Genomic DNA, 20,982 nt, shown 5'->3' with positions numbered 1-20,982 from the left:
GCGCCGGGCTACCCACCAGGGGCGCCCGACGGCCCCGGACCGCCGCTAAGAGCCGCCAGCTCCGTCAGACACGTCCGCTGCCCGACAGGCCTGCCAGGCCGGCCACCAAAGCTTCGCGGCACATTCCGTCCGAAAGCGCCGCAGGAACTACTTTACGCCGTCCCCGGCGGCGGACTGGGTGCCGGCGCTCCGGCGGAGTCCCTGGCTCGGAAGAAGCGGCGCATCAAGCCGGAGAAGCGCGACGGTGCCTCGGCCGGCGACGGCGCGGCGGCCGGCGGCGGCGGCGGCGCGCCGTCTTTCCGGGGCGACTCGAGGCCGATGAGCGCGTCCGCGAGGCTGACGCTCGGCTGGAGCTCGACGTCGGCGCGCGGACTCGATTCCGACCCGGCCGAGGACCGGGACCGGAGCGAGTCGAGGCGCGTGATCCGCGACGAGATCTCGATCTCGTGCGCGAGCTTGGGCACGTGCTCGTAGGACGTGAGCCAGCGGTGGTCGCGCCAGGCGATGTGCGCGAGGCCGAATCCCGGCACGAGCGTCAGGACCACGGCGACCCACGCGAGGTAGTAGCCCGTCGTGAAGAAGTAGAGCGTCGTTCGAAAGTTGAGGAAGAACTTCGTCGTCGCCGTCGCGAGAAACGCCGCGAGGCCGAGCGTGAGGACCCCCACCGCCGCCTCGCAGCGGGGCACGACGAGGCCGCGCTGCTTCGCCGGCACGGCCAGCGACGCCAGCAGGAGCGCCGCGAAGGCGAAGCACGCGACGGCCGCGGACACCGTCGCGTAGCGCGCGAGCCAGACGACGGCGCTGCCGTCGCCCTCGCCCTCGTCGTCGCCCTCGATGCGCCGAGTCCAGAGCGTGCGCTCGACGGTGAACGTGTCGTATGTGACGGCGAGCCAGGCCGTCGACGTCGACGCGATGGCCACGGCCGACGCCGCGAGGAGCCAGACCGACGTGATCAACAGGTGGAGCACGTGGTAGCGCGCCGGGCCGTGGAGCGACCGGTGGAGCACGCGCGCGACGGCGTCCTCCGCGCGCGCCTCCGCCGCGTCTGCGATGTGGCCCGGCGCGAAGACGCGCTGGTTGAAGGCGACGTGCAGGTAGCGGCCCAGGTTCCGCCAGGTCCGCTCCTCGGGGTACGCGTGCTCGTAGAAGTGGTACACGCCGAGCGCGAACGTCGCCAGCGCGTAGGCGACGACCAGGCTCGCGACGACGATCCATGCGATGCCCACGCCGATCAGCACGCGGTTGTAGGGGAACTCCGTGTCGCCCGCGGGGGAGAAGGCCGTGTCCGAGGGCGCGTAGTGGAAGGCGCAGGCCTGGGACTCGACGCGGCCGTTCTGGAGCCAGAGCACGGCCGACGGCGCGTTGTCGCAAACGACGGCGACGTCCTCGTCGCCGTCGCCGTCGAAGTCGCCGATCTGGACCATGTCCGGCGCGGTGCACAAAGAATAACGCAACGGGATCGCGTTGTCCTCGTTCGCCACGAGGATCGACACGTTCCACGACGCCGCGCCGCCGAGGTTGTCGTAGAGCGCGACCTCGTTCGCGTCGCGGTGGTTCGCCACGATATCCACGTCGCCGTCGCCGTCGAAGTCCGCGCAGGCGACGCCGAACTGCTTCTTCTTCCCGCCGATGAACCGCTTCGCGTCGAAGGTCGCGTCGCCCCGGTTGCGGTACCAGCGCAGGCCCTCGCCGTCGACCGCGTACTTGTTCGCCTCGACGAGGTCGAGGTGGCCGTCGCCGTCCAAGTCGACGTGGCACGCGAAGCGCGAGCCGCCGCCCTTGTAGGGGTCGTCGTCGCCCTCGCCCGCGTCGAGCACGCGCTCCGTCCAGGCGTTGTCGCCGTGCTCGTTCTTGAACCAGCGGAACGCGTCCGTGTCGCTGCACGTGACGACGTCGACGCGGCCGTCCCCGTCGATGTCCCAGGGCTGCGCGAGGTGGATGCCCTCGTCGCCGGCGACGATCGTCGCGGAGCCCGTCGCGCCGTAGCCGCCGTTCTTGACCCGGCCCTTGAGCCAGATGGCCGTCGACGACGACTGGCTGCCGACGACGACGTCCTGGACGCCGTCGCCGTCGACGTCCGCGACGCGGACGCTGTGGACGCCTACGACGCGCGAGTCTCGAGGCGCGCGTCGCGATCACGTCCGACGCCGGCGCGCGCCCGACACGCCCTTCTCGGCGAGCACGACGCGGTCCCAGGAATTGCCGTTGCCCTCCTTGTTGATGAAGGCGTAGACGCGGTGGTACGCCGTCAGAATGTCGTGGCTCCACGACGTCAAAGGCGTGCCCGCGACGACGTCCAGGTCGCCGTCGCCGTCGAGGTCCGCGACGCTGACGGTCGTCGGCTTGAGCACCTCGCGGGAGATGACCTTGTGCTGGCCGATGAAGGCCGTGCCGTTGCTGCGGTACCAGGAGATGGTGTGGTCTACCTTGCCGCCGACGACGACGTCGTCGAGGCCGTCGCCGTCGATGTCGCCCACCGCGAGCGCGTTCGGCTCCTGGCGCACGTTGTACCTGCGCGTGCGCGGCTTGGCGCGGCGCAGGCCGGGGCCGGGATGCTGCAGGCGCAGCTATCGACGAAATCATGCACGGGTTGAATGGGTTGCTTGAGATGCTCTGCGCGAGCAGCAGCGTGAACGCTGCGAGAGTGGAAGCCATATTTTGCAGCTCCCGCCGCGGCCTCAACACTGCCCTTCAAGTTGGCGCGGCGAACGCTGCCGGCGCGCGCGCCTGGCGCGGCACCTCCTCGGGCGCGCATCCCTAGCTACCTTGCCCGCAAAAGCCTCGGGCGCGCAGCTCCGCCACTCTCTGCTTCACGAGGACGTGGTCGTCGTCACCTAGACCGCCGGCGTCCATTGCCTCACTATGGTGCCAGTGTACACGCGCAGGCAGGCCATGAGCAAAAAGTTTTCTGCGCGCGGCTCCAGGGACCCCGACTCATCCGCGCCTCGTAGCCGACGGGCATGCAGATTGCGCACGGCTTGTGCATGCACTTCGTCGGTTCGGTCAGCGTTCGCGGAAAGCCGATGACGCGCTTGCCAGTGCCACAGTGACTTCGCGGACCGGTGGGCCTCCGAGGCGTACGAGAACCTCAAGAACGCGGGCGGCGACGCCAAGGCCGTCGCCGACCTGAAGAAGAAGGCGGATGCGGCGCGGGAGAAGACGGACGCGGGCCGCAAGCCTGAGCCTGAGGCCGCGGCGCCGTCGGCGGACGGCGGACGAGGGAGCTTCAAACCGCTCGCGGCCGCATACTCGGGCGAATTTGCTCCTGCGCGCCCGGCGCTCGGAGAAGTCACGACGGGAGTCGAAGTTTCAGATTTCTTCGCGGACCTCAGGCTGGCGCGGCGCGGGCCAATGGCGACTCGACTCCTACGACGCGGCAGCACCTCGCACAATTCCTAGGCCGCCGACTTGCTTCGGATCGACTACCAAATCCTAATTCCTGGGCGCGGACAGCTAACTACTTCCTGTGACAAAGTCCAGCGTCAAGTCCAGCGCAGAGAGGCGAGGTTGGCAGTGAAGTGCAAATTGCCCAGCACCTCCGGCTCCGAGCTCGTGCATCAAACGCGTGCGTCGAGCGCAGCCCGACTCATGAACGACGACACCTCAGCTCGAACAAGCGCAAAGCAAGGACACAGATCGCAGCAACCAGCACGTCCCAGCACGCACACGCCGTCCTCGCATCGTTGCAAAACACCCCGCCCAACTCCTTTGCAATCGCAACAGAGACGCCGGCAAGCATGTGGTCTCAGTTCCTGAAGCTCTCGCCCGGCAAGAAGCTCGTCTACGCCACGGGCGGCTCCCTGGGCGTGGGCATCGCCACCATGCGCATCACCGAGCTCCTCGCCGGCAACTCGCAGCAGGTCGAGCTCGAGCGGCGCCAGCTCCAGGCGCGGATCCCGCGGCTCGCGGCGCAGCAGCGCGCCGCCGAGGCCGACGCGCGCGCGCAGCGCGAGCGCCTCAAGGCCATGGTCGAGGCGACGAAGACCGCGACGTTCTCGGAGAAGCTCTCGATGGCGGGCAACGCGCTCGTGTCCTTCCACCTGCCCGCGCCCGCGGCCGAGGCCATCAAGGCGCCGTCGCTGCAGGAGCGCACGACGCGTGACCTCAACGCCGTGACCACGGACTTCATCCCCAGCGTCGAGTTCGAGATCAACCGCTTCCCGACGCGGCGACGGTCCACGCCTGTCGCGTGAGCTGCGCTTTTCCGGGGCTTTCCCCCGGCCGCCGAGCCGCGGCGCCGAGCACGTTATCCTGTCTATAGTAAGATCTTCATCCATCCTCGAATCACGATGCTCGAACGACAAAAACAAGCACACTCCCATGGGTCTTTACCTTCGGCCGCGCGCGCGACCGCCGCCTACTGTCGGTCCGTGTTGAGGCCGAGGAGCATGTTGGAGCCGCCCTTGTCGCCGCCCGAGGGCAGGTAGGTGACGCCGCGGGCCCGGGACAGCGTCTCGGCGACCTCGCGGGCGGCGTCGATGCGGCGGACCTCGATGAGGCCCGAGCCGCACTGCTCGAGGGCCTTGGAGATCGTCGCGGCGGCCTCGGCCTCGCCCTCGGCGCGGATGATCGCGGCCTTCTTCTCCTGCTCGGCCTTGGCGACGACGTAGGTCTGGCGCTCGGCCTCCTGCTGGGCGACCTGCTTCTGCTCGATGGCCGACGTGAACTCCTTGCCGAAGACGAGGTGCGTGATCGACACGTCGTCGAGGATGAGGTTGAACGCCTCCGCGCGCTTCGTGAGCGTCGACCGGATCTGCTGCCTGCGTGGGAGCAAGGAGGGTCGGAAGCGAGGTCGCCGAGAGCCCCGGGGCGCGATCGACGGGGGGGGTCCGCTCGGTCGAAAGATGGTGATGAAGGTTGATCCGCACGCGCTCTTGCGGAGCGCTCAGAGTGAACTATGCATTGTCGGGAAATGGTCGTCACCGCGGACGGGGGGACTCGTCGCCGGACGCCGGGCGGACGCACGAGATCTGCTCGCGCATGCTGAGGAGCTGGTCCGCGTTGTATTGCGCCACGACGGACTTGAGGACCTCGTTGCCGAGCGACGGCAGCACGCGGTCGTCGAAGTTCGTGCCCAGGGTCATGTAGATCTTGGGCAGCGCCTCCTCGCGGGGCCGGCTCAGGACGCGCAGGTAGATGTTGACCATCTGGAGGTCCTTGGTCCCCGTGACGGACTTGATCTCCCGCGGCCGCGACCGGATGTCCATGATGATGGGCGTCTGGAGCACCGGGATCTTGAACTGCGCGCGGGGGACGGCGGTCATTTCGGGGCGCGCGCGGGGCGGGGCGGGGTTTCGGCGGGCTCACCCCCGTGCCCTCGGAAATGGGCTTGGGCAGCACGCCGCGGATGTTGTCGAACATGACGGCGCGGTGGCCGCCCTCGACGTTGTAGAGGCAGTTGCTGCCGATGAACGACACGCCGGCGACGCCCATGCCCAGGCGCGCGACGCCCGTCAGGACCTTCTCCATCGTGTGTCGCGCGGTGCTGCTGGCAGTGCTGCGACGCCGCTTCGCCGACTGCCGCTCTGCTGGCGCAGGTGCCTCCGTCGCTGGCGCAAGTGCTGGCGCCGCCGGCCGGCCGGCCCCCTTCGAGACTCGTCACGGAAGGCCTCACGGAGAGCCTACGGCGTCGGCGGGCGCCGCTCGAGGACCTGCTCGAGGCCTCGGCTCGCAGGCCTCCGGACGACCTCCGGCCCTGGACGACGCGATCTCCCACACAACGTATCGAAGAGGTCGAATAAAGAGGCGACCGGGCGCCGACCTCGCGAGCGGAGTGGGGCAAAGCAGAGGGGGGGTGCGCTCGGCGTCGCCCGGCGCCTACTGGAGCTTGACGCCGAGCTTGTCGAGGGCCCGCCTGAACTGGGGGAGCAGCTTGCGGAGGACGCGCCGGAAGCCGTCGGAGTAGGCCGGCGCGCCCTCGGCGGGCGCGCCGTCGCCGTCGCTCGCCGCGGTTTCGAGGTCCTTGGCCATCGCGTCCGCGTGCGCCTTGAAGTGCTCCACCAACACGGCGCGGAAGGGCGCGGGCGGCCGCTTCGCCGCGGAGATGGTCGCCTGGAGCGACAGTAGTTTGGCGTTCTCGTTGTAGGACCGCGCCTGCTGCTCGCCCTCGAGCGTGCCCGCGTGCTTCTCGTTGCCCGGCTCGTTGTAGTAGGGCTTGTCGACGAGCACGAGGCCCTGGAGCGACACGAGGAGCTGGAGCACGGTGGACGACTCCGGGTCCCAGCCCGGCCCCGACCACGTGCCCAGCAGCGACAGGCAGACCTTGCCGTTCTCGTACAAATTCGGGTTCAGGCGCTCCGTGATGCCCCAGGAGTGGTAGTGCATCGCCGGCGGCTCCTTCGGGTACGCGGCGGGCAGCTGCAGGTCGAAGGCGAAGACCATGCGCTCGTAGGGCGTGCCGTCGGGCCCGACGATGACGCAGCGCAGCAGGTCGGACCGCTCCTGGAACGCGCGGACGAAGACGCCCGTCGGCAGGTTCTTCTCGAGCTGCTTCCAGAGCTTGCGCACGGCAGGCAGCGCGACCTTCTGCGCCGCCGCCGACGCGTAGGCGTGGTCCGCCGGCGCGCCGCCGTCGCAGACGGCGAAGGGCTCCGCGTCGTCGTCGTCGTCGTCGTCGTCGTCGGCCGCGGCGTCGTCGCCGCCGTCGTCGTCGCCGTCGTCGGCCGCGGCCTCGGCCGCGGGCGCCGCGGCCTCGGCCTCGTCGTCGGGCTCGACGGGCCCCTGCGTCGACACGCTCTCCGCCGTGCCGTCGTCGTCCTGGTCGTCGGCGTCCTCGTCGTCGTAGGCCGGGTCGTCCGCGCGCGCGTCCGGCACGAGGAGCAGGCGCCGCGGCGGCACGAGCTCGCGGGACCCGTCGAGCCAGAGCACGGCGACGGCGCCGTCGGCGAGGCTCAACACCTGGCCGACCCAGCGGTCGTCGCCCTCGGCCGCGGGCCGCGGCTCCTCGGTCTCTCCGTCGCCCGGGGCCGCGTCGAGGAGCGAGAGGCGGATGGCCTCCGCGAGCTCCGACGCCTCCTGCTCCGACTCGACGTCGTCGGGTAAGGCGACGATGGCGATGGCGCCCGCGGCGTCGCGCGTCGCGCCCGCGGCGCCGTCGCCGTCGCCCGCGACGTCGCCCGCGCGGCCCGCGCCCGGCGCGAGGCGCAATACCAGGTCGCCCGCGGAGAAGTTGTAGGACCCGTGGAGCGCGAGCTCGTAGGCCGACAGCGTCTCCGTCTTCGCCGGCGCTAACGGCTCGAGGGCGTCGGCCTCGCCGTCGCCGAGCCAGCGCACGACGCACCTGGGCAGCAAAAGGGTGCGAAATTCCCAACTTCAAAGGCTCCTAGCTCGGCCGATTTCCACTCGTTTCGGCTGATTTTTGGACGAGCGATCATCTCTCGGAGCGCTCTCGAAGCGTGGGTGCTTTTTCCAGAACGCGCGCGCGCGGAACACTCACGTTGAAGCGAACTTGAATCACCCTTGTCCTGCCCTGCGACGCACGTCCGCTGCCGCGCGTCGACGGACCGGACGACGCCGACCGCGCCGTCGTCCTCCGCGGGCGGCTCGTCGTCGTCGTCGTCGCTCTTCTCGTCGACGCGCTTGATCACGAAGTCGTTGGGCAGGAAGTCGTGCTCGCCGAGGTGCTGGCGCGGCACGAGGTCCAGCGACGACACGACGGCGACGGCGTCGCCGCCGCCGACGCCCGCGGCGGCCGCGGCGCCGTCGGCCGCGGCCACGGACCAGCGCACGGCGCAGCGCGTCTCCGTGCGCACGACCTGGGCGCAGGCGCCCCGCGGCAGGGGCGCCTTGTCGTCCGCGGGCGGCGGCGGCGGCGGCGCGTCCGCGGCCGCGGCCGCCGCGGCGGGCGCCGGCGCGGGCGCCGCCGCCGCCGCGGCGTCGTCGGCCGGCGCGGCGCCGCGGACGTGGTCGCCGACGCGCGTCAGCCCCGCGAAGGGCGCGAGCACGGCGACGTCCTTGGCGTCGGACCACGTCGGCGGCGGCTCGCGGCTCGCGCCGACGCCCCACGCGAGCCATTGGACGCCCGCCTGCGCGACGTCGACCTTCTCCACCAGCCCGTGGCGCCGCCGCCGGCCCGGCGGCGCGCGGCCCGTGCGCCAGGACGCGCGGCGCCAGACGGACGGCGGCGCGGACACGCGCTGTCCCGGGAAGAAGGGGCAGAGCTCGTCGAAGCCGTAGTCGACGTCGTCGAGCGGCTCGAGCGTCGCGGTCGCCTCCGCGCCGTTGTCGCCGAGCCCCGAGACGACGCAGACGTTGCCCGCGGGGGACCGTACCGTGACGTCGTAGGTCGCGCCGACGACGCGCCCGACCCAGCGGCCCCGGAGCCGGTGGACGACGGGGTCGCCCATGCGCAGGCCCGTCGCCGGCGCGAGCGCCGCCGCGTCCAGGCCCCGGACCGTCGCGCCGGCGCCGAGGGGCGCGGGCGCCGGCGGCGGCGCCGCGGGGCCGCCGGCCCCGCCGTCGCGCTTCGGCCCGCCGGCGCCCCGCGCGTTCGCGCGGCCCGCGGCCGCCGCGCCCGCGGCCGCCGCGACGGACGCCGCGACGGACGCGGCCTGTTTGTCGCCGGACTCCGCGCCGCGCGAGCCCCGGTTGCGGCCGCCCCGCGCCTTCTTCGGGTTCGGGGCCGGCGCCGGCGCCGCCGGCGCGCCGGCCCGGGGCTTCTCCGGCGGCGGCGCGGCCGCGTGGACGAGGCGCACGTCCGCTTTCAATTCGACGCGCACGACCGCGCCGAGCGCGCCCGTCGGGTCGTCGCGCGCGGCGACGACGTCCCCGACCACGAAGGGCCGGTCGACGCACCGCAGGGCGTCCATGGCCTCGAGGGACGGCTCGTACTTGTCGAGCCACTGCACGCGCGCCATGCCCTCGGGCACCTCGCGGCGCCGCTCGTCGTCGGCGTCGTCCTCGTAGTAGTCGTCGTCGTCGCCGCCGAGGACGCCCGACGCCTTGAGCACCCAGCCGAGCTGGCTCGGCTTCCGCGCGAGGGCCACGCAGTCCTCGGGGAAGAGGCTCGGCGCGATCTCCGCCGGCGGGCCCGGGCTCCCGGGCGCGGCGCCCGCGCCCGCGCGGCGGCCGTCGCCGGCCGAGTTCTTCTCCGTGAGCTTGTTCGCGCGCATGACCTTCTGGACGCGCCGCTCCGTGAGCCGCCACTCGGGCTTCGACGCCGCGACGTGGTTGTAGACGCGCTTGACGCCAAAGTCGGGGTGCGCCGCCTTGGCCGCCCGGCAGGCCTCGAGCAGCTCGGCCTCCGAGGGCGCCTTGGGCTTGGGCATGGCGTCGACGGGCACCAGCGCGCCCCCGGGGCCGGCGCGGGCGCTCGGGAGGGGCGCCTCCTCGCGGCGAAGCCTCTCGATGAGCCGCTCTCCAGGTGGACCAGCCCTCGTCGACGAGGTCTCGCTCGACGAGATGCGAGGCCTGCGTTGTAGCCTCATTGACGTTGGCGGTGCGGCGCAAGTGCGGCGCTGCGCGGCGCCCTCGTCGACAGGTCTCGCTCGCCTGTGTGGATGAGAGGTCTGCGATGCTTACCTCGGCGGCGCCCCAACGCCCGCCGGCGACGCGCCGCGCGAGGCCGGCGACGCGGACGCCAGGGAGCCCGGCGAGGGCGTGTCCGCGCTGCCGAGCGAGGCGCGCTGCTTCTCGAGGGCCGACGCGAGCGCCGCCGCGAAGGCCGTCGTGAGCTTGCCGTCGTCGAGCGTCGCGTCGACGCGCTCCAGCGCCTTGCAGAGGTCGTCGAGCGCCGCGGCGGCCTCGCGGCGGCGGTCCCCGGCGTGGCGGACGGCGTGGCGCGCGGCGGCGGCGATGGCCGGCGCGACGACGGAGCGGAACGCGCGGCTCTTCTCGCGCCGCGCGGGCGGCGACGGCGTCGCCGGCGGCGGCGCGTCGAGGCCGAGGGGCGGCGCGGGCGGCGCGGGCGGCGTCGGCGCGCGGCTCGGCGACTCGGGCACGGCGGGCAGCTCCGGCGCCCGCCGGGCCGCCGCGGCGACGTGGGCCGCGAGCGCGGGCTTCGCGACGCCGACGTAGTCCGCCGCCGCGACCCACGCGTCGACCAGCAGATCCGCGCACGTCGGCCGCTCCTCGGGCGCCTTGGCCAGGCACCGGGCCACGAAGGCCGTGGCCTCGGCGCTAAAGTCTCCCTCGAGCTTCGGCGGCGGCGCCTTGGGGACCACAAACAACACCTTCATGGGGTGCAATTCCCAGTGCGGCGGCTTGCCCGTCGCGAGCTCGAACGCGGTGATGCCCAAACTCCAGACGTCGGCGGCGGAACCGTAGCGGCTCTGCTCCAGGACCTCCGGGGCCATCCAGTAGGGCGTGCCGATGAGCGACTGGCGCTTGGTGGACGTGTCCGTGAGCCGCGTCGCGACGCCGAAATCCGCGAGTTTCACGCGGCCGTCGCGCGCCACCAAGACGTTCTTCGCCTTGACGTCGCGGTGCACGCGCCGGTCCCCGTGCAGGTAGGCGAGCGCCTCGAGCAGCTCGGCTACGACGCCCGCGACGACGGGCTCCGCGAGCGGCGCGGCGAGCGAGTTCAGCAAATCGCCGAGCGACCCGCCGGCCAAATACTCCGTGACGATCCAGAGCTGGGACCCGACGACGTGCGCGCCGAGGTAGTGCACGAGGCGTGTGCAGCGCACGCTCGCCAGCGCCTCGAGCTCGCGCCGCACGTCCTCGAGCTCCGCCGCCGAGCCCTCGAGGTCCACGACCTTGATGGCCACGTGCTCCGACGAGCCCTTGACGCGCGCCTTGTAGACGATGCCGAAGGAGCCCACGCCGACGCGCTCCTCGAGCGCGTAGTGCGCCGGAGACGAAGTCCCCTCCGCGGCGACGACGACCGCGGCGACGGCGTCCTTCGCCGCCGTCATCGAGGAGGACATGACAAGCAGGCCGGTTTAGAATTTTACCAAAGTGCGCTGAAGCGCTCATCCGCCTCAATGTAAACTTCACCATAGCGCGGCCTTAGAAATCGTCGCTGTCGTCGTCGGCGTAGGCCAGCAGGCCCGCGACGTCGAGCCCCGCCGCCACGGGCACGCGCGTCGCCCGGTGCGCGTGGTCCGGCGGCGCGGAGTCCGGCGGCGCGGGCACGTCCCCGTCCGAGCTCTCGTCGTCGGACCCGTCGGGCGTGCCGAGGGAGTCGCTCTCGTCGTCCTTCCGACCGGCGTCGTCGTCGTCGTCGTTGAAGCGGCCCGCGCCGCCGACGTCCCTCGCGCGCGCCTCGATCATGTCGCGCCACGACGGCAGGAACGTCTCGATCTTGTGGAGCTCCGCGAAGAGCCACTGCGTCTCGGCGCTGACGTTGAGCACGGACGCCGCCGACGACGCGTTCTGGTCCAGGGACGCGGCGACGGCGTTGTTGTAGCGCTCCTCGATGGGCGTCTGCTCGGACACGAGGCAGAGGCGGCGGACGAGCGAGAGCATCTGCGCGAGGCTCTTGCCCTTGCGCTCCACGGTCGCCGCGCACTCCTTGGCCTTGGTCCGCGTCTCGCGGATGGCCCGCTCGGTCTCCTTGAGGCGGCCCTCGAAGTCGCGGCGCTCGCGCGCCATCTTCAGCAGGTCGCTCTCCATCTCGCGCGTGTTGTTCGCGTGGTGCCGCCGCCGCTCGTCCCTCTCCAGGGGCGTCGTCATGTAGATGTCGTCGTGGACCGGTTTGCGGCTCGCGGGCACGAAGGGCTTGGCGCCGGCGGGCGCGCCGGACGCGCGGAGCTTGGGCGGGCTGCCCGTCGGCGCGAGCGCCGTCTCGCCGACGTCCTTCGGCGCGCTCGGCGGCGCCTTGCCGGACGCGAGCAGCACGGCGGGCCTCTCGTCCTTCTTGGGGGGCGGCGCGGCCTTGATGGCCCGCTCCCGCGCGCTCTCGAGCATGGCGTGCGCGACGACCTCGCTCGGCGTCTCGCTCAGCGCGAAGTTCGAGAAGTGCTGCGTGTGGCTGAACATCGTGCGCCGCTTCGTCGGCACGACGAAGGGCCGGTCCTCCTCGGCGGCGATGCTCCGCACGGACCGCGGGTCCACGAAGGGCTTCTTCGGCTTCGGGAGCAGGTCCGTGATGGCCGCGCCGGCCTCGCGCGTGGGGATGGCCGTGTCGGCGCTCATGATCTTCGAGAAGGCGCCCTTCTCCGGCACCTTCTCCGCGGCCCAGAACTTCCGCGTCGCGCTCTCGAAGTGGGTCATCGTGATCGTTCGGTGCTGCCCGCGAGGGCTGCGTCTCACGCGCGCACGGCCATACGCTGCCCCGCGCAACAATTAGCAACAGGTTCAACGTAGCCGGATTTGCCATAAATGTAACTCCATCGCCTCGAGCGTCTCACTTCCGTACACGCCCGCAATGGAACGGCCTTGAGTTCGCGTTCGCGTGGGCAGAAAAAGAAAGAAGAGGCAAAAAAAGCCCGCGCCGGCATGGCGGACGGCGAACAGTCGCACACGCTCATCGAGCGGGCCTCCGCGGCCGTGAACAAGAAGATCGAGGAGGGCTGCGGCAGCGTGGCCCGCGTCGTGACGAAGCACCCGCGGAAGACCATCGCTGCCCAGTACGCGCTCACCGTGGTGTGCGTCATGGGCTTCGCGAACATGCGGTACGACAACCTGCCGGAGCGGCTCTACGTGCCGCAGGACACGCAGGCCTTCGACGACCGCGACTGGGTCGAGGCGCGCTACGGCTTCACCCCGACGTCGTCCTTCGCGTACATCGACGGCAAGGGCAATCTCTTCGACCGCGCGGCCCTGCGCGACCTCTTCGACCTGCACGACCGCATCATGTCCCTGAACCACGAGGACGGCAAGATCGCCTACGACGAGCGCTACTGCCACCTCAAGGGCGGCGTCTGCCAGCGGAACGGCGTCCTGGCCTTTTGGGACTGGAACCGCACGAAGTTCGAGCTCGACGACGACCTGATCGCGACGCTCAACGACCCCTACGTCCCGAACGTCCACAACGCGAACGAGCCCTTCGTCGTGCTGCGCAACTCGGCCGCGGACTACTCGTACGGCGGCGACGGCGCGACGGTCGCGGGCTCGGGCAAGATGATGCTGTCCTACGAGCTCGGCGTCCACCTCCACGACAAGCCGCGCCTGGACCCCCACGCGGAGCAGCTCGAGATCGACTTCGTCGACGCCGTCGAGGGCTGGAAGAGCGACTACTTCGACGCGTGGCCGGACAATCGCGCGCTGCGAGATCTGAACTCGGACGCGGCGATCTCGTCGGACCAGATCGTCATCAACCTGTGCCTGCTGTTCGTCTTCGCCTACACGTGCTCGACGATGGCGAACCGGCGGGACCACGCGAAGTCGCACGCGTTCCTGGGGTCCATGGCCGTGTGGACGACCCTGATGGCGATTTTGGCGGGCTACGGCGTCGTCGTCGCGTTCGGCGTCGTCTTCAACCCGTCGACGATGATCGCCATCTTTCTGGTGCTGGGCATCGGCATCGACGACGCCTTCGTGATCTACGGCGCCTACGACCACGTCGACCGGTCGCGGCACGCGTCCGTCGAGGCCGCGGTCATCCGGGCCGTCGAGGTTGCGGGCTCGTCCATCACCGTGACGTCCGTGACGGACTTCTGCGCCTTCATCGCGGGCTCCTTCATCACGATCCCGGCGCTCTCGAGCTTCTGCATCTTCTCCGCGGTCGCGGTGATGATGGACTTCTTCTTCCAGATCACCGCGTTCGTCGCGTGGATGACGCTGGACCTCAAGAAGGCCGAGGAGCGCGGGGGCAAGGACTGCTGCTGCGCGTGCTGCTGCTGCTGCCCCGGCGCCAAGGTCGCGGCCGTCGCGCCCGCGGCCAAGGCCGCGGACGACGACAAGGCCGTCGAGGCCGTCGGAGGGCCCGCGGCGCCGGACGGCGCGGCCCCGGGCGCGGCGGCCGGCCCGGCCAACTTCTGGGGCACGACCTACGCGGACGTGATCCTGTCGAAGCCGGGCAAGGCTGGTGTGTTGCTGACGGCCGCGGCGCTCGTCGTCCTGGGCACTGTGGGCTGCACGCGGTTCACGATGGACTTCGACGTCGAGTGGTTCCTCACGAGGAGCGGCGAGTACGGCTTCGTCTTCGAGGCCCTCGAGATCCGCGACGACTACTTCTCGCACCGCACGCTGCTCCCCGTGAGGGTGTTCACGAAGGAGCCGAGCGTGGGGTACTTCGAGCAGAAGGACGAACTGGCGAGCCTCATCGACGGCCTCTACGACGAGGGCGGCAACTCCAAGGCCTACATGCCCTACAACTGGTTCACGCAGCACGAGCTCTACGACGCCTGCGCGCCGCCCTACGACGTCTTCTGCCCCTACGGCGGCGGCCCGTCGAACGCGAGCGACGCCTGGTACGCGTCGCTCCGCGCGTTCCTCGATGGGCCCGGCGCGGCCTACGAGGACGACGTCCTCTTCGCCGACGACGGCCGCATCACGTCGTCGGCGATCCCCATCTACTGGAAGTTCGTCGACGACGAGACGACGGCGTCCGCGGGCGTGCGGCGCATGGTCGACCAGCGGGAGCTGGCGGACGACCGCGCGCCGGGCTTCGACCCCATCGTCTTCATGGAGCTCTTCGTCTTCTTCGAGGGGCTCTACGTCGTCGTCGTCGAGACGGTGACGAGCTTGCTCTTCGCCGCCGCGGCGGTGTTCGTCGTGCTGGTGCTCATGCTCGCGAACTTCCAGCTCGCGTTCCTGATCCTGAGCGTCTGCGGCGCGATCTCCGTGTGCCTGCTGGGGTCCATCTACTGGTACGGCGACAACCTGAACAACGTCGCGGCCGGCGTCCCGCGGCGGCGACGATGTTCGAGAGATTTTGACCGGGAAAACGATAAAAAATCGCCACGATCGGTAGGTCACGGCGTTCTTCATCATCATCGCCGTCGGGCTGAGCGTCGACTGCAGCGCGCACATCGCGCACACGTTCGCGCACGCCCGCGGCGCGACGCGCGACGACCGCGCGCGCGAGGCGCTCCGCCAGATGGGCGACAGCGTCTTCAAGGGCGGCATCTCGACGTTCTTCGGGATCTGCATCACGGGCTTCGCCAAGTCCTACATCTTCTGGTGTTTTTTCAAGTTCCTCGCGTCCATCATCGCCTACGCCCAGTTCTTCGGCATGGTCGTCATGCCCGTGATGCTCTCGCTCGTCGGGCCCATGGCGCCCCACGCGACGGCGCCCGTGGCTCCCGCCTAACGCGACGTTAGGAGGTAGTGGGGGTTGCGCCGCGCCATCCGCAGCGCGGACCTCCGGACGTCGCGCGCGGCCTCGTGGCCCTGGCGCGCGGCGCGTTCCAGGTAGTCGAGCGCCGCGTCGAGGTCGAGCGTGACGACGTCCGGGTCCTCGACGGTGCGCGGCGGATCCTCGCCGTGGAGGTAGCAGCGCCCGAGCTTGTACTGCGCCTCCGCGTGGCCCCGCTCCGCGAGATCGACGAAGAGCGAGAGCCCGATTTTCGCCGGGCCGAGGGCGTCGCGCTCGCCGAAGAGGAGGGCGCCCGCGAGCGCGAGCACGGCGTCAGGGTGGCCGCGCCGCGCCGCGAGCCGGTACCAGGGCGCCGCCGCCGCTTCCGACGGCGCGCCGAGGCCGCCCCGCCCGTCGGCGTACATGTGGCCCAGCAGCGTCAGCCCGTCGCCGTCGCCGGCCTCCGCCGCCAGGCGGCACCAGCGCTCGGCGCGGACCTCGTCGACCGCGACGCCGTGCGTGCCGTTGTCGAAGACCTTCGCGAGATCCGCCTGCGCGAGGCGGTTGCCGGCGCCGCCGTCCGACGGCGTCGCCGCCCGCTCGAGGAGCGCCAGCCCCGCGGCGACGTCGCGCGCGACGGAGAAGGTGCCGTCCCTCGTCTTGATGCCGAGCGCCCGCATCGCGAGGCGATCACCGCGGTCGACGCCGCGCCGCAGCCGCGAGAGGAGCTCCTCGTCGGTCTTACGGTTCGGCGCGCGGCAGAAGGGGCAGCAGTCCTGGGACCGCAGCTCCGGCGACGCGCCGATCTTGCGCCAGCAGCTCGCGCACGACTCCTTCCCGCAGCACGCGTGGTAGACTATTTGCGCGACGTCCCGGGGCATCGGGTCCGCGCACAGCGGGCAGCACGGCTCGGAGGCGACGGCGCGCGCGGCAGCGCAGAGCGACTTGTGCGTTGCGTGGTGCCGTAGCTGGCAGTCGCGCGCGCAGTAGCGCGCCGTCTTGCACGCCGCGCAGCGCAGCTTCGCGTCCGCTGCGCCGCAATGGGCGCAGGCGGTCCACCAGCTCTGGAGCCATTGCTGGCTGGCCTTGCTCGCGTCGGACGCGGACTGGAGCCAGGGCTTGCCGGCGTCGTACGATGACGCGGAGCTCATGCTAGATGCGGACATACTTTCTTGCAGAATGTTGGCGAGCATTGCTGGGCAATTTTAGCTCTCATCGAGCCCAGCCCGCGCGCGCCGTCGCGACACCCGCGCGACACGGGCCGCGCCGCGCCGCGCCGTCGCACGATGGCGGACTGGGAGAAGGTCGAGTCGCCCGGCGCGTCCGCCGAGGGCTGCAAGGCGAGCAGCGGCAACCTGAAGAACGCCTGCGACTACAGCTTCGCGGACCTGTACCGCGCGGCCTGCGCGACGACGAGCTGCCCCTGCGACGAGGTCGAGGTCAAGGCGGCCTGCGAGTCGCTCTACGAGCTGAAGCGCGACGACCTGAACAAGATGGTCCACGAGTGGGCCATGACGGCGGACTGGGAGACGGAGATGCAGATGGGCTCCGACGGCCAGGAGTACCTCGCGTTCGCGCCCAAGTCCGCCGCGGACAAGCGGCGCGACGAGGCGCTGTACGGGAAGTACCGCGACGCCCTCGAGGAGAAGGACAACTGAGATGCGACGCCGAGCCGCGCGGCGAAACGCCGCGCGAGACCCGCACATCGGTTCATCACAAGAATTTTTTTACTAGCACGCGGGCGCGGCGCCGGTCCAGTTGCCCGGGAAGAAGTAGACCTCCTGGAAGGCCGGGTAGGCGGCGTCGCTCTTCGCGCAGCGGTAGGCGAGGAACGCGTCGCGGCCCGGGAACGTTTGGGTAGAACGTCGCGCGACGTCGACGAAGGTCGCCGCGAGCGCGGCCGTCGCGGCGACGGCGTCGGCGCCGTGGTTGATGGCCTCGAAGGGCAGGCCGTCCCGCTCGCCGTGCTCGAAGGCGTTCTTCTCCGGGTGCCACTGGACCGCGAAGAGGTGGCCGGCCTTGGATTCGGCGCTCGAGACGAACGGCTCGCCGCCGCCGTCGACGTTCGTGCTCAGCACGTCGAAGGTGGCGGAGAGCGCCGCGGAATCTCGAAAGGCGCCGGGCGTCACGCCCATGTGGTGGTTGTTGAGCGCGAGGGCCTCGGACGCGAGCGACGCGCGGAGCGCCTCCTTCGCGGCGCCGCCGTACATCGTCGACGTCGCGGCCGCGGGCGTCAGGGCCAGCGGGAGCGACACGTTCGACGCGTTGAAGCCCGGCGTGACGACGCCCGGGCCGCCGACGATCTCCATGAGCCACTCGAAGCCCAGGCACGTGCCCCAGACCGGGAAGACCTCGCCGCGCCGCGCGGCGGCCTCGGAGTACGCGACGGCCGCGCGCGCGGCGTCGGGCAGCGCGCTGGCGCCGCCGGGGAAGAGCACGCCGTTGAGCTGGCCGTAGAGCTCCAACGACGTGGCGTTGTCCATGGCGTAGCTCAGCGGCACGGCGCGCCCGCCCGCCATCTCCACGAACTTGACGTAGCTCGCCGCGAGGTACTGCTGCCCGGGCGCGAGCGCCGGCTGGGCCATGACGCCGATGACCGGCGAGTCGATGGAGGTAGCGCGGTGGAGTACTGCGATGCACACGAGCGACGAAAGCCGCCCACGCATGCCGGGGGCCATGTTTTGCCACTAAATTTACTTCACCGTCGCTTCGCTGAAGCTCTATGACTTCATGACATTGTGAAGTCGGATCGACAGCTTGAAGGACTCTGAGCCGTAGACGATGGTGCTGAAACTCGCACTTTTGCTCCTCCTCCCGGCGGCCTCGGCCTTGCAGGGCCCGTCGCTGGTGCACCGCCGCCGACACGCGCTCAAGGAGCTGCGCATGACCGCCGGCGACGACGTGCCGACGGCGCCGTCGCGGTCGGCGCTGCTGCGCGGCGCCGGCGCCGCCGCGGCGCTCGCGGCGTTCCCGCGCGCGTCCGTCGCCGGCGGCGGCAACGTCGCGACGCTCGAGACGGACCTCGGCAACATCGTCATCGAGCTCAAGCCCGACTGGGCGCCCCTCGGCGTCGAGCGCTTCAAGGAGCTCATCACCGTCGGCTTCTACGACGACGCGCGGTTCTTCCGCGTCGTGCCCAAGTTCATCGTCCAGTTCGGCCTGAGCGGCGACCCGGCCCTGAACAAGAAGTACAAGGCGGCGAACCTCCAGGACGACCCCGTCGCCGTGTCGAACACGCGCGGCACGCTCGTCTTCGCGACGGCCGGCCGGAACACGCGGACGAGCCAGATGTTCATCAACTTCGGCAACAACGGCTTCCTCGACAAGCAGGGCTTCTCGCCCATCGGCGTCGTCACCGAGGGCCTCGACATCGCCGAGAAGCTCAACGCGGAGTACGGCGAGTCGCCGAACCAGGGCAAGATCACGACGCAGGGCAACGAGTACCTCAAGGCCAACTTCCCGCGCCTCTCCTACATCAAGAAGGCGTCCCTGTCCTAGGCGACTACGCGGCCTCTAAGCACCCTTAGCATTCGCCGCACGCGACGGGGCACGAAGGAAGGCGTCCCTGTCCTAGGCGAATACGCGGCTTCTTCGCCTAAGCACCCTTAGCATTCGCCGCACGCGACGGGGCACGCGTCGGCGCTCGCCACGTCGTGCTCGTCCGCGTCGCCGGTACCGCCGTCGGCGCGGCTGCCGGCGTCGCCGTCGGCCTGAGCGAGGAACTACGCGTGGAAAAGGAGCGGCAAAAGGGCGAGTAAATAAAAAGGCTCGAACCTCGGCGCCGCGGCGGACTCCGAGTCGCCGACGTCGAAGGCCGTCGCGTCGACGTCGCCGGACGCCGCCTCCCAGTTGCCGCCGGCCGCGAGCCACTCCCGCAATTCTGCCGCAGCGCCGTAGCGCGACCCCGCGTAGTCGTAGTCGCCGGCGGACAGCGCGAGCGCCGTCTCGCCGTCGACGAGCTCCGACGGTAGCGCGGACGTGCCGCTCGACGTCGCGGCGTCGTCCCAGGCGCCGTTGATGCTCAGCGCGGTCACGAAGGAGCCGGCGGCGTTGTAGACGATTAGTTGGTCGCCACCCGACGCGAGGTTGAACGAGCCCTCGCGCGCCTCGAAGTCCGCCTCCGTGAGCACGGTCCCCGCGACGGCTTCGGCGCGCGTGCACGCGAGGACGCCCTCGGAGTCCCGGAATCCGTCGCCCTCGCTCCAGCCGTTGTCGGTAACGCGCAGGTGCTCCAGCCCCGTCGCGTCTTCGAGCAGGACGATCGCGAAGGCGTCCGGGTTCGTGCGCACGCCGGCGACCATCGCGCCCCCGGCTGAGAGCGACGACGCGCCGGACTCGTCGTCCGTCTCCTCGACGCAGACGGAGTCGCAGACGGCCGCCCGCGCCGCGGTCTCGTCCGCGTCGTCGAAGAGCCGGGCGACGAGCTCCGGGTAGTCGACGAACGGATTGCGATTGAGCTGGTACGACTCGCAGACGAGGTCGCTCCGCGCCTGCTCGGCGTCGTCGACGGGATCGTCGTCGTGCCACCGCCGGAGCCACGAGTAGTTGCCGGAGATTCCCGGGTCGTCGCAGATGAAGTCGCAGGACGCTAAGCTCAGATCCGCGTACCGCACGTCCATGTAGAACATCGCCCGCGCGATGTCGCCGCGGACGTCGGCCGGCGGCCGCCACGACTCGGCGTCGGCCGCCGTGTCGTCCGCGGCCTCGTCGTACGCGGGCGACTCGCAGCCCGGCAGCCCCTCGCAGTTTCCAAAGATTTTGTTGCCGCGCGCGGAGTTCGTGCTGCCGTCCGCCGCGACCAGGTGGTGCAGGTCGCTAAAGTCCGCGCCGGAGTAGCCGACGCCGTGGCTCTTGGGCCACAGATGCTCGCGGTTCCAGCCGTCGGTCGCGCCGGACAGGCTCGCCGCCACGGACCGCCGCGTGTAGATCCCGACGACGTTGTCGGCGTTCGACGGATCCGCGTCGAGGACGTAGAGCGCGTCCCAGGTGTCCGTGGCGTCGGACGTGTAGGGCACGACGTCGTGCGGCGACGAGATGCGGTCCTGGAGAGCGGCGCGGAGGGCCGCGCCGGTCAAAGTGAGATCGACGTCGGCGTAGTAGCTGTCGATGTCGCAGCTCCGCGCGAGGGCGACGAGCAGCGTGCAGCGAAAGAGGCGTTTTGGGCTGCCCATATGCGCTTTGAGCGCGCAAGGTGAAGCCAAACTTGACCGAAAGCTGAACCTCGGCGCCGGCATCTCAGGCGATGTACGCCCGCCAGCGTCTGAGGCCGCCGCCGCTGCCGTGAACGCACCGCCGATGTCGCAAACCGACCTCTACGCCGGCGCCGGCTACAAGATGATCGAGGTCGAGGGCGCGGCGTTCCGCGTGCTCCTGGGCACGGATCCCCAGCAGGTCGCCGAGTGGCGCGCGGAGCGGCGGAAGCGCTGGCCGTCGCGCGCGAACCTCGAGCAGCAGGCCGCCGCGAAGCGCGCCAAGGTCGAGCGCGACGAGGCGCCGACCGGGCTCCTGGGCCTCGCGGGCTACGCGAGCGACAGCGACGGCGACGGCGCCGCGGCGGCGCCCGCCGCGGCGGCCGCGGCCGCGCCCGCGCCCGCGCCGCGGCTGAACCCGTGCCTCAGCATGCTCCACGGCGGCGCCTGCGCCCGCGGCGACGCCTGCCGCTACTCGCACGACGTCTCGGACGTGCCGCGATGCAAATTCTTCGCGGAGCACGGCTCCTGCCGCCGGGGGCGCGGCTGCCGCCACGCGCACCACGACGGCGGGGCGCGCGAGCGGCACCTGGGGCCCGCGGCCTTCGTGCCGCCGGGCGGCACGATGCTCCGGAAGCTGCTCCACCGCGACATCACGCGCGAGACGAGCCT

General features: G+C 71.1%; 5 protein-coding genes across 5 annotated transcripts; 1 reads left to right on the top strand and 4 right to left on the bottom strand.

Annotated features, from left to right (window-relative positions):
• Positions 1-4,313: 4,313 nt before the first annotated feature.
• AURANDRAFT_59995 (hypothetical protein) lies at positions 4,314-5,514 on the bottom strand (the record flags this gene model as incomplete). Its single annotated transcript, XM_009037240.1, has 3 exons — positions 4,314-4,760; positions 4,966-5,240; positions 5,308-5,514. 3 exons carry the CDS (start codon positions 5,467-5,469, stop codon positions 4,358-4,360), a joined length of 840 nt encoding a protein of 279 aa, XP_009035488.1.
• A 507-nt stretch (positions 5,515-6,021) lies between these two features.
• AURANDRAFT_7265 (hypothetical protein) lies at positions 6,022-6,474 on the bottom strand (the record flags this gene model as incomplete). Its single annotated transcript, XM_009037144.1, has 1 exon — positions 6,022-6,474. A coding segment is annotated over one exon (453 nt), but the record flags the coding sequence as incomplete, so codon positions are not given.
• Positions 6,475-10,040: 3,566 nt separating this feature from the next.
• AURANDRAFT_53114 (hypothetical protein) lies at positions 10,041-10,878 on the bottom strand (the record flags this gene model as incomplete). The annotated part of the gene is made up of 1 exon (XM_009037239.1): positions 10,041-10,878. A coding segment is annotated over one exon (825 nt), but the record flags the coding sequence as incomplete, so codon positions are not given.
• Positions 10,879-18,136: 7,258 nt separating this feature from the next.
• AURANDRAFT_15386 (hypothetical protein) lies at positions 18,137-18,613 on the top strand (the record flags this gene model as incomplete). Its single annotated transcript, XM_009037654.1, has 1 exon — positions 18,137-18,613. A coding segment is annotated over one exon (477 nt), but the record flags the coding sequence as incomplete, so codon positions are not given.
• A 245-nt stretch (positions 18,614-18,858) lies between these two features.
• Positions 18,859-20,292, bottom strand: AURANDRAFT_53112 (hypothetical protein; the record flags this gene model as incomplete). The annotated part of the gene is made up of 1 exon (XM_009037238.1): positions 18,859-20,292. A coding segment is annotated over one exon (1,434 nt), but the record flags the coding sequence as incomplete, so codon positions are not given.
• Positions 20,293-20,982: the final 690 nt, after the last annotated feature.

The sequence above is a fragment of the Aureococcus anophagefferens genome (assembly GCF_000186865.1).
Source record: "Aureococcus anophagefferens unplaced genomic scaffold AURANscaffold_6, whole genome shotgun sequence".
NCBI classification, from domain to species: Eukaryota; class Pelagophyceae; order Pelagomonadales; family Pelagomonadaceae; genus Aureococcus; species Aureococcus anophagefferens.
This window is presented reverse-complemented; position numbering and strand designations above follow the sequence as displayed.